This window comes from Canis lupus, chromosome 1, assembly GCF_048164855.1.
Source record: "Canis lupus baileyi chromosome 1, mCanLup2.hap1, whole genome shotgun sequence".
Taxonomy (NCBI): Eukaryota; Metazoa; Chordata; class Mammalia; order Carnivora; family Canidae; genus Canis; species Canis lupus.
The window spans coordinates 95554997-95571064 of NC_132838.1; the positions used below are offsets into that span (position 1 = coordinate 95554997).

At 41.1% G+C, this 16068-nt stretch overlaps 1 protein-coding gene across 2 annotated transcripts in view; it reads right to left on the reverse strand.

Annotated features, from left to right (window-relative positions):
• Window positions 1–741: 741 nt before the first annotated feature.
• LOC140641240 (contactin-associated protein-like 3) overlaps window positions 742–16068 on the reverse strand; it is a 191467-nt gene continuing 176140 nt past the window's right edge. For both annotated transcript variants that reach the window (XM_072840790.1, XM_072840781.1), the window contains exons 22-24: window positions 7809–8045; window positions 7554–7625; window positions 742–3549 (exon numbers count right to left, since the gene is read on the reverse strand). In XM_072840790.1, coding sequence (XP_072696891.1) covers window positions 3356–3549; window positions 7554–7625; window positions 7809–8045 — 503 coding nt within the window. In that variant the 3' untranslated portion in view covers window positions 742–3355. The remainder of the gene's footprint in view (window positions 3550–7553; window positions 7626–7808; window positions 8046–16068) is intronic.

Sequence of the window (16068 nt, forward strand, 5' to 3'; positions counted from 1 at the left end):
AGACTATTTCAACAATCCAGCTGCATCGTCAGAGCTCCTTTATACTCCATGCAGAAAACGCTTCAATCATATTTGTCTTTCTTCAAAGCAAGAATCATAAACTCTTATTTTTTAAAAATCCACTGAAAACAATTATCTATCTGATGTTCTGTATGAAAGAAAATGAAAATTAAAGATTTTTCATTAAAGAAAATGAAAAGATTCCAGAAGTATTGGCTATTCTAGACACACAGAATGCCCCAATATGTTTTTCTTCATGGCTACATAATACTGGGGAGGTAGTGAAGGGGCAATTCTCTTCATAATAAAGAGAAATTCTGAAGATCTAGTCCCAATAATCAGTGTTAATTTTGTACTACTTTCCTTTTCTATTTGGAAATAAAACTTGGAGAATTATTATCTTTTAACATTTATTTCATAGATGGATGTTATTTGCAACTGGAATTTATATACTTATAGTGCTCTAGAAACCCAACTCTGGGGGAAAATCGTGCAACCACTTTTGAGTAGATAGTAAACATTCAACAAATAACTTACTGATTATTAAATTATTGTTCTCTGGCAAAGGTTCAAATATCTACATTCATAGGCATTTTAACTTGTGCTAATCAGTATGTGTTATTCACTTTGTGTTTTACTTTGTGTTTGGCAATTTAAATACCATCACAGATAATATTAACAGAGCATAGTATTCTCTCTATATATAGTAGAGATAAAGTAGTACACACACAACAGAATATATACATTTGCACATTTTTTAATATTTTAGGGGGAAACAGTATAATTTCATAATTCAAATTTCATTCAATTTCTCTTAAAAATATTTTCCTAATTTAATTCAAAAATTTTATTTTATTAACAAATAAGCAGGTAAAATTTACAAATCAGTAAAAGAAAGTGGGTGGTATAGCACTGCAATTTGGTACAAATATTTTGTTTCCTCTTTTAAAAAGAGAGCAGAATACAATGAATTTCACTATCTATAAATCTGTAAAATGCCAGCTACCAAAGTGATTAACATTTTCAGAACTTAATACGATCATTTGTTAAAGTTGCAATGATTTCAGGGTGTTAATATTCAGCAGTACATTAAGTAGAACCTATCATATTTGTGTTGAATCCTTCCTCACTCTGCATAGGTGTTTTTTGGGAAAAGAATATGTGTATCATTCATCATGGTAGGTTCTTCCTATATTACTATATTAAGACCCTGAAAATCCTTCATTTTTCACTTGAAGAAACTTCAATAAAGATATAGTACTGTGGTAGATTAACTTTAAAGTGACCCCCCATGATCTCAGCCTGCTGGTTCAAGTCCTTATGTAATCCTCTCCTCTTGAGTGTAGGCAGGACCTATGACTTGCTTCTAACCAACAGAATTTGGCAAAGGGGACAAGCTGTCACTCCTATCACCACATTACATTATATAAAACTCCCTCTTATTAGCAGACTTGTTTTAGAGTCTCTCTCTCTCTCTCTCTCTCTCTCGTTAGCCTTGAACAAAAGCAGGCTTCCATGAATCTTCCAGCAGTAAGGAACTGAATGCTTCCAATAACCATAAGAGTGAGGACTCTCCAGCTGAGTCTCCAGATGAGAACACAGCCTGGGCTGATACTTAACTGCAGCCTTGCAGAAAACACAGTACATCCGTGCCCAGCTCCTGATCCACAGAAACTGTGAGATAATAAATATGTGTTGCATTAAGCCACTAAATTGTGGCAATTTGTTAAACCTTATAGAAAACTAATATGAAACCATAAGAAAAAAGGTTTGCTTTTTTTTTTTGAGAAAAGACTTAGTATAGAGGATATCTTTTTCCATTGTTTAAAAAAATCAGAGAAAAGTAGTCATACACCCAAAGGTAATAGCAAGGCTAAGTGTATAGAGTTTCAGGTGGTCCTGTTGTGGTCAAAGTAAGCAGTCTAATTCCTGGCAGGCACATGGCAAGTGGCATATGAAGAATGCAGCACATTTTATTTATAACTGACTAATGAGTGCAAATGGTGGGCTCCATGCAATTATTTTATGACCCCTACCACAAAAGTAGTTACTGGAACAATTCCCATGGTCAGTACAAATTCTTTGCTCCCCTTGTATGCAAATATCCCCTAATATGAAATGAACTAATTGATTTTGGATTCTCTGATGGAAGCTGATTCCGAGATCCTAGGTTCTTGACTAGAATGACAGATTTAGTTCAGATCATACAACCTGCATGTTCCCTTAGCATAAGCATCCTTCCACTGATATTCCAAATAGTAACTAGACTCAGATGGTAATTCCGGGGATGCCCTGCCTAGATCAGCTCAACATTTAGAAAACTAAATGGAGAGCTTTAGTTCAAAATATGACTTTTCCCAAGTAAATGAAAAGACAATCATAGGAAATCAAATTGTGATAACCTTCAGAACAAGAGAACCACAGGACTACGAAGAATAGTGACCTAATCACCCCACTTTTGAAGGAAATAAATTTAGGATTATATTTCAATCCAGTGAAATGGATGAAGGATACATTTGCAGTATTAAGTATAGAGTTTATACCTGGGCACAGGTTTGGTTATAAAATATACACTTTGGGGAAATCATTAGATGATCTTTATCATAATTTACAAAGAGGGAAATGACCAATTACAAAGAAAAATAAGCAAAGTGTTGCAGATTGGGACGCTTTACACGCTTTGCTACCTATGAATTTTTCTGTTCCTTAAATAACAGAATACAATTTCATAGCCAACATTCAATACTCATTTCATCACTAAAATGTATGCAAATTGATTTAAAAGAGACAAATAATAAAAACGATTGGCAGAAAAACCTTTTTTTTTTTTTTTTTCCAGGTTTCTAATGCATTTTTGGCCACTGGGTTCTGGTTCACAGGCAGATGGAAATGCACTCCAAGACCATCTGAGAAGCATTTCCCAGCTTACAAATGTCAGCAGGAGATTGATAAAGAAAGCAAACACAGACTTCCACACAACACAAAACACTAGAGTCCAACTTTGACTTTTATAAACTTCTGTGTCTCATTTTTAAGAGAGTAGGGCCACAGCTCAAATCCTTGTTCTCACTTAAAACCCAAAGTCGTTATGCAAAATGCATTTGAACTTTCAAAGATCGGGCCAGAACAGTCAGAAACCGCCACACAGTGATTAATGAGCACACCGAAGTCACTTCTACATAAATAGATCATGAAGCAGCACTGAGCAGAGCCTCCCAGGACCACAGGAGAGCAAGCTGATGGCGCTACAGAGCTACCACCTGCCCAGGAGGACAAGAGGGGGCTTCATCTGCTGGGAGCCTGGCTTAGTGACTAAGTGACATCACCAGAGCCATAAGTAAACCACTGCTGCCCATCAGAAGAAATACTCTTTCTGGCTTTCACTAACTATATTTTGCACGTTGACCTCACTTTTCAGAGCAGTTTCAGCGTTGTCTCCAGTTTGCGGAATATTTGACTCATTTTTTTGGTATAACCATCTCTGTTGATAAATGCGTATAGCTATGGCAGTGATGCAGAGCAAGATAAATATCACAACCGCTATCACACCTAGTGAGAGAAGAGAAAGAAAAAATATCATCAGAATATATATATTCTATATTCAACTTCATAATATATATATAATATAGATAACCTAAAGCTTCGTTTACATCATATATACATCATCAGAAAGTTGGAAACCAAGTGGCATTATAACACTGAGTGTACTTCTAAGTCTATACATCCTTTAGATACAGTAGTTTTATGCCTTTATGCTAAAGATCTTTCAGCTCGGCTTTTAGTTAATGCCCTTTAGTTAAGTTCAGAACCGCAATGTGACCTTTTAGGTCATGCTCACACTTCATGCTAATGAGTTTTCATTATTTAAAAGGATAGAGTGATCAGACCTGTTGTAGAGTGTTATTAAATGCTATGTATTTTAACAAAAATTTGGTGCTGATATTCTGGTGAATTACAGTTCTGTGGTGTGTAGGCCACTTGCTTTTATGAGCCTAAAAGAGTCTTAAGTAATCTCTGTTGCTGGGGGATGGAGGGGCATGCCTTTGTGTGATCCCCTTCAGTGGTTTGTGGGTGGGGCCTATGACTTGTTTTTAACCAACAAAATACAGCAAAGGTGATAAGCTGTACCTGATTATGTGATTATGTTACATAGAGCTGTAGCACCGGTCTATGGGAGCATCCCTCTTCTTGGCTGGCTGTAAGGTGGTAAGCAGTCATGGTGGGAAACCCTACATAGCAGAGAACTGCAGGCAGCCTCTAGGTGCTAAGGGCAGGCTCTAGCCAGCAGCCAGCAAAAATCCAGAAGCTCACAGTCCTATGGCTACAAGACAGTGAATGCTGCCAACAATAATGCAGGTGAGGAAGTGGATCTTTCCCCAGGGGAATCTCCAGATGCGCCCCCAGTCTTGGCTGACACCCTGATTACAGCCTTGTGAGATCCTGAGCAGAGAACCCAGCTAAGCTGTGCCCAGACTCCTGACCCACAGAAACTGCAAAATAATAGAAGTGGGTTGGGTTAAGCTATAAGTGGGTGATAATTTGTCATGCAGCAATAGATAACCAATATGCCATTGTATTAAAAATTTGTAGAAATATAGATAACATTCAGCTGTAGGGAAAGTAAATTATTTGACATCTCCTGTTAGAAATGCTTTCAATACTGAAACATGAGCTATGTCAGTGGTTCTCAGCTTTGGCTGCACAGCAGACAAGAACTCAGAATCTTTGGGTGGGAGACTTGAATATCACTCTTTTTCTAAAAGTTCCTCAAAAAATGATTTGAAGCACTGCCAGGGTTGGAACGGTCAAATGAATCCTACAAGTGTTTAGGCTATCTATACCATCTATACCAAAACAAGAAGGTACAAAAAAAAAGCATTCACTAGTCATTATACTTTTAAGATGATTGACACAGACCTTAAAATTCCAATTAGCAAATGTTATGAAATCCTTTACTGTTTAGTTATGTGAATCAAAATTTGTATTGTAAAATGAAGATTCTTCACTATACTCTGGGGCGGACAGAAAGAAGTATAATGGAGTCCAACCAACTCAAAGCGTGGTTGGGTGTCTTTGGTCACAGAAATTCCTGAGCATGTGTTCAAGAGTCTTTTTGAGGATTCTTAAATATTAATGGGTAGAATAATAATCATTTTCAGTATATTTTGCATCTCACTTGAGAACAAACAGTAGAGTTGCTATAATTACTTTCTTGTTTAGTTATAGGACTTTGCTTTGAAGAGCTACATCATATTCAATTTTAGTATCAGGGACAGTAACTCAATAACAGTGATCAGGCCACTTGATTATACAATTACTGTCACCATTATCCTCAAACATCCAGGATGTTATTATGTACATAATTGATTACTAGCTTGTTTGTTTTGTGAGGTTTGGTAGAGTCCTAGAATAACCTCTGTCTTCATCTGCTATCTGAAGAGATTGAGATAATTTGAATAATGCATCAGATGCCTTCCATAACCTTCGTTTCAGCAATTCCAGTGTAAATGTGTTTGTGACAAGTGCTCATGCCCGCCTGCCTCTCCATCTATCTACACCTCTGTCTCTTTCTCTCTCTGTCCATTTACAGGACAGATTCCTTGGCAAGAAACCCACTGTGATCTCTGTGATTTTACTGGATGTGAATGTTATTTAGGTTAATTCTCCTTTCCTCTATTGTTCCCTTGCCTTGCAAGAGAAGAAGGTGATAAAGCACAGTAGAAAACGTAGAGAAATCCACCTATTGGAGTAATCCCTTAAACAGATCAAATACTTTACTTGGGGGTGCAGTCTGTGATCAGTTTGACTTAGGGCTGAGAATTCTACCCAGAATTCTACACCATAGGTCAATATACTTGGCAGCTGACAAACCATGCAGCAAACAGCCACCACGCAGACTGAAAGCAGATCCAAGCGAATTGCAGGGGCCAGTAACCTGAGTTGTTATCACCCTACCACCTTGTGTGCTTTGATTCTCTATCCCGTCTATCAAGAACCAGGTAGGATTTCTCAGGGGAATAATATCGATGCTGCTTATTTGCTTTGCACATCTTGCCAATGATAGTTAACCAAATGCAATAAAGCTCCGAAGACTACATCTGTTCTATCATCATCTTGACTATCATCATTGTTCTTTCTCTCTCTCTCTAATGATATTTTGCATTTTTAGACTTTGATTCCTATTTTGAAAATATTAATCACACTTAAGTCAATTTATTTTAAATCAGCTTTTATAGTGAAATCTCATTGAAAAATAAATGAGAATGGTTTAGGATTAAGATTTGACTTATATTTTAACATAAAAGTACTCATTTTAGATATAGATTATAAATAGCATACACGTTTTTTGTTTGTTCTTGGGCTTGTGAAATCAGGGTATCATATACCTCACTCACTACGAAAACAGAAGTAGTTGAGATGGGAATGGACATGTTCACACTCTTACATAGTTTGGTCAGCACTCGAAAATGTCTGAATATTTTCCTAGTGGTCTGGAGAAAATCGGCATCTTGGTGAACAGAAATGAACAGATCCAGTGTGATCTGGTGCACAGCCTGCCTGAAGACTGGACATCCAATTGTATCCCCCAACTTAAGCACAAATTCCCTTATTTGGAATAGCAATGGGATGGAGAGCAGTTCACTTCCTCCATACCAAGCAGAGTTTGCAACTGACACATTTCAATAATCTACGTAAATAAGTGTACACGTTCTCTGAATCATAAGGAGGAAATTTGAATATTCATTCTTTAAGGTGGACGTAAATAAATTCTGTTTCAGAGAATACACTGGGAGATATTTAAGATGCAATTACTTTTACCTCTTCGGATACATGTAACTACGTAGAAAATATAAAGATATATTATATATATGAATATATATTTGAATATATATATTTATAGTTTAGCTATCAGACTTTGCTTTAAAAAGCTATATTATATCCAGTTTTAATGTCACACATGTAGAATACATGTGACACTAAAAATATATAGATTATACAAATATATATGAATAATTATATTTATAAATATAAATATATGTAAATCTAAGATAAGGAGGACACCAGAAATAGTTTTATGTATTTATGTTCAGAAGAACCTTTAAGTTTTATATCTTTATGTTTACGAAAATGACAATTTGCATGGTTTAGGTGCTTCTTTCAATATATGTCTGACTTTTTAATATCATTTTTTTAAAGTTTTGGGCTAATGGACTCAGACGTCCATGGCTAATTTGAATCAAGGGGGTAAAGGTGAATAGGATATATATATATCTTATATATCCTGAAAAATATGAATGGGCATTTTCAAATGAAAAACCTTCTTATTATTGTGTCGTTTGGTAACTATCCTCTTAAAAAGCGTCTCCGTGGAACCACGGGGTCTTCCACCAAGCGCCCGCAGATGCCGACTTGGTTCAGCCCCATCCAGAGCATCCCCCGGTGAATGCGGCCCGCCACTGCCCTCGCCCATCGGCGCGGATTCCCGGACACTTCTTGGCTCATGCCAACAGTGACAACCACGCCAAGGACCAGGTCATTCCCAGCCCTGTTACCTCCGATGACAGCAGAGTCACTTCTGTCAGCATTAACTAAGGGCTGTCCCCCATCTGTTGGTCCAGAACCACCTGCAGTAGAGAAAGGGAGAATGACAGAGGCCAGCGGAAGGAGGACTCTGGAGACATCACACACACACGGGACGGGCATGAGCAAGCGACCGCGGCCAGGGCACGGCGAGGCGCGGCGCACAGGGCTTTGGAGAGCTGGAGCACGGGCGGAGCAGCGGAGGAGCGCGGGCCGGGGGCACGCACCTGCGCCACCTGCCAGCGGGCCGGTGGCCTCCCGCGCCGGGGCTCCGGGCCCCGCCCCCTCCGCGCAGCGGGTGGCGGCGGCCACGGGTCCGCGCACCGTGACCGTGACCGGGGCGGGGCCGCCGGGGCGCAGCGCAGCCTTGAGCGGGGCGGCGGGGCCGAAGCGCACGGCGGACAGGCAGCCGGTGAAGCCGCGCGCGCCGGCCCGCAGCGTGTCCGGGTCCGCGCCGGGGGGCTCTGCGGGCAGAGAAGCGGGCACACGTTAGGGCGCCGGCCCCCCCGGGCCCCCGGGCCCCCGGGCCCCCCGTCCCCCCGTCCCCCCGAGCCCTCCGCCCTCCGTCCCGCGGCCTGCGCCAGAGCCGGGCAGGTGCGCCCTCCCCGCGCGTGGGCAAACCCGCGCCTCCCAGGAGGCAGCTCCCCTGCCCCCCCTGCCCCCCCCTGCACGAAGGGATGAAATCTCCTGCCGCTGCGCTCTGCGAATGGTCAGTGCCCTACCTGGGAACAGGGTTTGCGGCCCACGATCTAGGGGCTTGCAGTGAAATGTCGCCTGAGCTTGGGGACACCAGGGAACCCCTCTGCCGCACTTCTGCTCTGCGGTTTACACTGGGGTCTGGGCCCTGCGCTCCGCGGCCCCACAGCGCGAGGCCCCTCCCCAGGGCAGGTGCCGGCGTCGGGGGAAGCCCACCCCGGCTGCTTTGGCCTTCGCGGCGGTGGTGGAGGTGGTGGTGGCCTGCGCTCCCTTTCCAGACGTCGGCGCTGGCCCTGCCCTCGCTCGCACCTGACCCAGGCCGGTCAGCCGGAGAGCAGCGGCCAAGGAGGGCACAACGTCAACTCCCTCCCTTGGACGACGCTTAGCGCCTGCAGTGCGCTTGCCCCCGGGCACCGCGTCCGCCCGGGGCGAGCGCAGCGCGGGCTTCAGAGGTCTCAGGGAGGCATCCGTGTCCCCCGCAGAGGAGGCCACCCCGAAGTGGGGACGCTCGGCCTCGGCCCCCACACTCGCCCCTGCTTCAGTGCCTAGACTAGCCTGTCCACATCTTTTCCTACCAACCCCAAACCGCAGCGGAGGATTTACCCAGCAGCTTCCACACGCTGGGCGTCGTGTGAAGTGCTTTGCCCAGGTGAGAATCTAATGCTCACAGCGTGACACCGTGAGCGCTTTCACTTCCCTCTGGAAGTTAGTGATGTTAGATTTTAGTAAACCAAGGTCTCCCACGTGGGGTGATCTGGATCCAGGCTGCTTGGAGAAACCCCCTTTTCAACAGGGTATTATCTTATGCACGTGTCCATAATTGCTCACAGGAAGGGACAGGGAAATGGGGGTCATCACACTCTTCTTTCTACTTTAACGAATACACATACCTTCCTCTGAACAATATGTATAGACTCTAGAAGTGGGGTTTTTGGTTGGTGTAATTGCTGATCCTTAAGTTCGCCCTGAGAATCTCAGCTGTGATTCAGTCTCTCTTGATTCTATACTTAAAGTCTTTGAGGATAATCTTTATTTTCCTTTGAGTTGGAATTTTTGAGGGGTACTGCTCTTTTGGCTTCCATTTCCTGATAATATAAGTAACTAGAAATACTTTTGATTGGATATGGATAATCTAAGACATATATGCTAGACGCCGTGAAAAAGAGCTATTTTTTTTCTTATACATATAAAGAAGAGCCAGGGCTTAGCGCAAGATTTAATGGCTTGTCCCTCACTTCCTGCCAGTAAGCAGGTGGTGCAGGCTTTCAGATGAGAGCATTTGAACTCTGAAGCCAGCGTGCATAACCATACAGTCAGCCAGCCTCACCTGGGCCATCAGTTATAGGTCATTCTCTGTAGACCCTCTGTTGCTTTCACGTAACAGGCGGCAGGTTCCTTATTCTTGCCAACCCCCTCGCCCTCACCTAGCTTAGGGTCTGTTACACAGGACACAGGTGGTATATGTTTTATAATCAAAGAATCAACTTGGTCCTATTACTGCCCTTCTCTGAGTACTTTGGCTGTTGAAACTTTTTAAAAAGTGGCACTCTTAAGAAGTGGGCTGAGGAAGACAGAGGTCCCAGCTTGTTAAAAGAGACTACTTGCCTTGGCCCAAGCTAAAAGGCACTTTCATGGCTGGCTGCCGTATTATGCCACTGAGTTATATTGAACGTCATGGTAATTAAAGACCTCCTCATTGTCACTAACATTAAGCAACACACCCTGAAGCTTCTACTTGAAGGGTGACAACATATGACACCCCAAAATAGGCTACTTTGGCAAAAGGATTTTTGGGGGCTAACAGTACTTGAAAAACCACAGGTGCAAGGTACCTGGGTGGCTTGAGCATCTGCCTTAGGCTCAGGGCATGATCCCAGGGTCCTGGGACCGAGTCCCCCATCGGGCTCCCCACAGGGAGTCTGCTTCTCTCTCTGCCTGTGTCTCTGACTCTCTCTCTGTGTCTCTCATGAATAAATAAATAAAATGTTCAAAAAAAGAAAAGAAAAAAAAACACAGGTGCAAGAAGGGCACTCTGACTTCCCCTTTTTTCTTCCCAAAAGCAGGAGATAAACGCCTGTGGCAAAGCTGCCCACTCTGTACCAGGAGGAAAGAAACTTTCTAGTCATCGGAGAAGAAGGGTTAAGCTGGAGAAACCTGTACTTAAAACCTTGTTAATGTAACTCTTCAACGCCTTAGCTTCCTGGTACCTTTAATTACTCGGCACAATTACTGCCCTGTGTTCCATCTAGCATATACACCCTATCTGCTTTTCGGGTCTTCGTTTTCCTATGGAGCTCCATGTACATTTAAAAATCTATATGCTTTCTTTCCCCTTGTTAATCTATCTTAGATCAATTTAATGTTTCGGCCTGGCCATAGACTCTAAGAGGGGAGATGGAAAGTTTCACCTCCAGATAAATGCATGGGGTGGATTTCTTCAATCTTATTACATGTCTCACCCTTTTTCCTATTAAACTTCATCTCACTATTTCAGTCTGTCAATCTTGAAAGCCAAATCTTTTGTATCCTTGAAAGCCAAATCTTTTGTATCCTTGCTCCTTCTGGTTTGGAAAAGAGCCATATTTTTAAGAAAAATGGTCTAACTTTGAGACTTCTAATAAATGCACTGGGAGCTGCATAGCCTTACAAAATTCTGTTCAGTAATGTTAAAATTGCAAAAGTAATTGTAATGTAAAAGACCTCTAAAAGCAACTAAAATTAGAGGCACGTTTACATTGTTATAATCATAATAAACAACTCTCTGAAATAGATAGCTATCTGGTCAGTTTGATTATATGAGGCATCAAGGAGCTTTATATATGGTGGATTTCAGGTAGATTCTTATAGTGAGGTATAGAGAGCTTGAGACAAGTCCATTAAATGATTGTTTTAAATTAAAAGAGTTCTTTTGGGGCTCCTCAGTGGCTCAGTGGGTTAAGCATCTACCTTAGGCTCAGCTCATGATATTGGGGTCTTGGGATTGAGTCCATTTGGTTCCCTGCTCAGGAGGGAGTCTGCTTCTCCCTCTTCCTCTACCCTCCGTGCCCCACCCCCCACTACAGCTTGTGCTCACTCTCTCTCATATAAATGAATACAATCTTTAAAAAATAATAAAAAATAAATTAAAAGAGTTGTTTAAAGATGATTTTTTTTTTTTTTTTTTTTGCATTCAGACAATGTATTTTCCCTAAAGAAAGGCATCCTTGCTTGAATATACTTGAGAGAATGTCAAGAAGAACTGACATGGGAAAACACTACGATAGCAACATAGGACTTCTGCAACACTAAAATACTAAAAAATCAAAAAAACAAAACAACAACAACAACAACAAAAACAAAAAACACTACTGGCCAATGAAAAGTCTCAGCTGCTGAGCAAAAAAGAGGATCTGGACAGCACTTCCTTTCCCTGTCAAAGTCTGACACTAGCGCTACCAGGCTAGGGTAACAGAACAAACCTTGGGCAGACATTTATCTGAATTAATTAGACTAATTTTGTAGAATTTATTTTATAAAGATAAATTTAAAATGTCTGTAGGCAGTGCTATTACTCAAGAAAGAAACATCAGTAGAACATGATATTGCAGTATATTTTCGTGTATTTCAAGAATTTGTACTTGACACTTATACATATTTGTAGATTGTGGGTAAGGACATGTGTGGGTGGATTTATGTGCCCACATAGCCTATTATTAATCATGCAGTTGTAGCCGTGACTATGTATGCTTGTTGGGTGTCAATATACATTGAGAGGTTTACTGTTCACTGTTTTCCGTTGCCTTCATATTTTTTATCCTGAGGTCATGGTCATGATTCATTTTTTGACTGGAATAATTCTTTGGTATTTTCCTCAGATGGGATGCATGGTCAATTATTTAATCTCAATCCTACCTTGTTACCCAAAATACGTTTTTGTAATCGTGTCAAATACATTATATTTTAGATGCTTGTGTTGTAGCTCATTTTTCAGCAGTGTTAAAGATAATCCTCATCATTTTTTTTTATCCCACTGTAACAAATGAGAAGTTGGATGACGATGCCATAATCATTGTTTTTTCATTGTAGTAACTTCTGCCTAGAAAGTTTGGGAGATTTTCTCTGTGGGTTTTGCAATTCAGAAATGTTCCCAGCTGTAAGACTTTTTTCATCAGAATGGATGCATTCTTTCAATCTGCAACTCAGGTTTTCCTTTAGCTCAGAGAATTATCTTTTTTAATGCATAATTTTTGTCTTTGCTTCTAATTCTGTTTCTGCATCTCTAATTATTCATGTTAGGTTTTCTTTTATTTTCCCTCCTAATTTCTCTCTCTTAATCCTTTTGCTCTGTGGTTTAAGACAGTCCATCTCTATAATATTCTGGGCTAGTGTTTAAAGATAACCAGTGATGATTCCTTCTTTCAGATGACCCAGTGAAATCTTGAAAAATCATGTTACTTTAACTCCCAGAGTTTGTGTGTGCCTATGTGACTTTTTTCAAATTTCCTTGAGTGCCAGTTCTATCCTAGCTGTCTTCTGTCTTCTTTAACAGCTCTATTTTGATGTGAGAGTTTTATTTGTTGTTTTAATCCTCCTCCCCATCTCCTTGGGGGTGACATTATTTTTTTTATTACTTGTTTATTTATTGATCTGCCAATGAGGACTCCACGGTTGGGGATCTTATATGATATTCAGGTCCTCGAAAGGTGAAGGTTACAGCTTTTTCTGTCCGCCTCCACCACTGCACCCCAGAAGTGGACCTGTAGGCTGACCCTCTAACCTCAAACAAAGTGTAGGAAGAAGTCTCTTTCCCTCACCCTCACCACTGTAGAAAGAATATGGTGCAATCATCCAGCCCATCCTCCACTCCATGAGGGGTACTGAAGATGGACACAACCACACTGATTCCAATCTTCCCTTTGGATGAATTCTTTGCAAGCCAGGCTTTCCTGAGGATCCAGGCTTCTCACTCCCACCCTGGGACTCTGCTGTACTCCTGCCGCCAGGGCAAATCCCCATCCCATCCCTCTCATTCACACCTTCCTGCCCCTTCTGTCAGCTGGGCTGGCCTCCAGTACCTCTTCTCAAGGCACAAGCACAATGAATTGGGGGTGGAAGCAAGTGTTATGGTACAAGCTGTCATTTCTCAGAACCAAGTCTGTACAATGTTAGCAGCAGAATTAATAGAACTGTGTTTAGAAAAGATGATGAATGCAAATCTATCTTCCCTATGGACCTGACTCCTGAAATTCCATTCTTAAGGTTCCTTCCTTATGGATCAAAATTTTTTTTCCTTTAAAATGTAAAGAAAGGGGCGCCTGGGTGGCTCAGTCAGTTAAGCATCTGCCTTTGGCTCAGGTCATGATTCCAGGGTCCTGGGATGGAGCCCACGTCAGGCTCCCTGCTCAGTGGGGCGTCTGCTTCTCCCTCTGCCCCCTCCTCTGGCTCTCTCTCTCTCTCAAATAAATAAATAAAACCTTTTTTTAAAAATAAAGAAAATGTAAAGAAAAAGTGAGGGAAACCTTAAGAAAATAGCTATGTATTATTAGAAATTTAATATTGAGGTGAATATGTTTGATCAGCTCCTGGCTCAACAACACAGATATATTAACAGGAAGTAAGAGTACAAGTGCAGTTTAATACTAGGTAAGGAGGGGATGAGAATGTGATTTGACTATGGCCATGATGCAAAGTAACATGTAAGAAAAAAAAAATGGGCTAAGGGTTGAGGATAAAGTTCACTTGCTTTGTAATTATGAGTAGAACTCTAAATCACTTTCAGTAAAAACAGATTCAATCTTTTTTTTTTTTTCACTTAAAAAATATCCATGGTAGGAAATCTTGAAAGCACAATCAAATTTATGGCAATTCAGGACATAAACATTCTCAACTGTCTCAGACATTGGGTAGTACCGCCCTTAAGACACATCACCAGGGTTGTACATTCCAATACGTGGGATGATTTCCGCTTTTGTGAATAACAAGCATTTTAACAAAAAATCCACAAGAGAAAGGAAGAACTAAACAATTAAAATGAGTGTGGAGAGCTCTCTGCTATCTACAATGCCAGTGCTTCTGGAAGGCAAGGGCAGTAAACACTGGAACAGTAGAAGGAGCACTGCCAGAGGCTCTCATCAGCAAGAAAAATCAGGAAACAAAGTGAGTGGTGCATGGAATTGCAGGAAGCAGTGCAGAACATCAGAAAGTGTAAACATGGATAAAATGAAGTGAACACTGACTGTTTTAAGCAACAGCAATAATGACGTCTTCCAAAAAAAAAATAATGTTCAAAAGTATAATACGTGACAACAAATGTGTCATTGTGTGGTAAATCAAGGATACATAATCTAATCCTAAAAGTAACTGATAATAATAGAAGGAGGTATAACTATAAAGTTGCTTTAGGAGATTAGTAGCCTCCAAGACAATCCTGCAGCCCATCAACGTGAGAATAAACAAATACATACTCAAGCCATAAGGGACTACACAGCAAAGACAATGAATGAACTTCTCTGTACATGCGACAGCAGGAATCAAGGTTTAAAAACACCTGGTGAATGAAAGCAGCTCAATCGAATCGACCTGCTATTTATTTTGGAATTGCTAAAACAGCAGAGTGAGCTTCTTAAAATTCTAGATAAACGACTAATTGGAAAACAAGTAGTAGACCAACTTTTCCAGTCTGTCTTTCAAACAATTCAGAGCTGGAGGGACCTGATTTTCAGAGTCAGAAAGAAATGAATTAGTTATTCCCTCTTCCCCAAAATACATGCCCACCACACATTAAATATCCCCGCTCTTGCAACTAATGCCTGAGAAGAAATCAGGGCTAGTAATTTGGGACCCTAAGCCCTTTGAACAAGCACTGCCAGTAGGTACCCAACTGGAAAAGTAGTCTTCAGTAAATAACATCAACTCTTGGTGTGATGACATGTGAGCGGTCTCTGCCACCCTTTCACCCCAACAAGGGGCTACCATCAGAACTCTACATAATTGCTGCTCTTAGCTTCTTTGTCCTTTCAAAATTGTGCAGGAGCCTCTCTCTCCCCGATGTGGCCTTGCTCTGTCTCAGCAACCCTGAACCCTGGGCCCCTCCAGTTCTCTACCCCCAATCTCCCATCACACCTTGTTCTTGAATAAACTCATTCTCACTTCAGAATAAACAGTCAATTATGGCTCATCACTCACCTCTCCCCGCTGTGTGTACAGAAGAGGCATTGGCAAAAGACATAAATCTCTAATTGATTTTTTTTCTTATTATTGAGATACAATTCATACACCTTAGAACTCACCATTTTAAAGTATACAATTCGGGGTGGGGGGTTGTATATTTACAAAATTATAAAACCATTACCAGTATACACTTGCAGAATCTATCACTCCAAAAGCAACCCAGTACACATTAAGGCATCACATCCCATTCCTACCCATCTCCAGCCCTGGGCAAACCTAAACTACTTTCTGTTTCTATAGATTTGCCTATTCTGGACATTTCATACAAAATAATACACCATGTGCCTTTTTGTGTTTATCTTCTTTCACTTAGCGTAACGTTTTTAAGATTCATGAATATTGTATCATGTGTTGGTACTTCATTAGTTTTTATGGCCAATATTTCCTTGTATATATACCACTTCTGTTTACCTATTCCTTAATCAATGGTCACTGGGTTTATTCCCACTTTGTGTTACTAGTGGACAATTCTACTATGCTGGTTTGTATACACCTTTTGTGTCTAGACATAAGTTTTTAATCCTCTTAGGTATATACCTAAGTGGAGTGATCATATAGTAACTACATTTAACTTTCTTACAA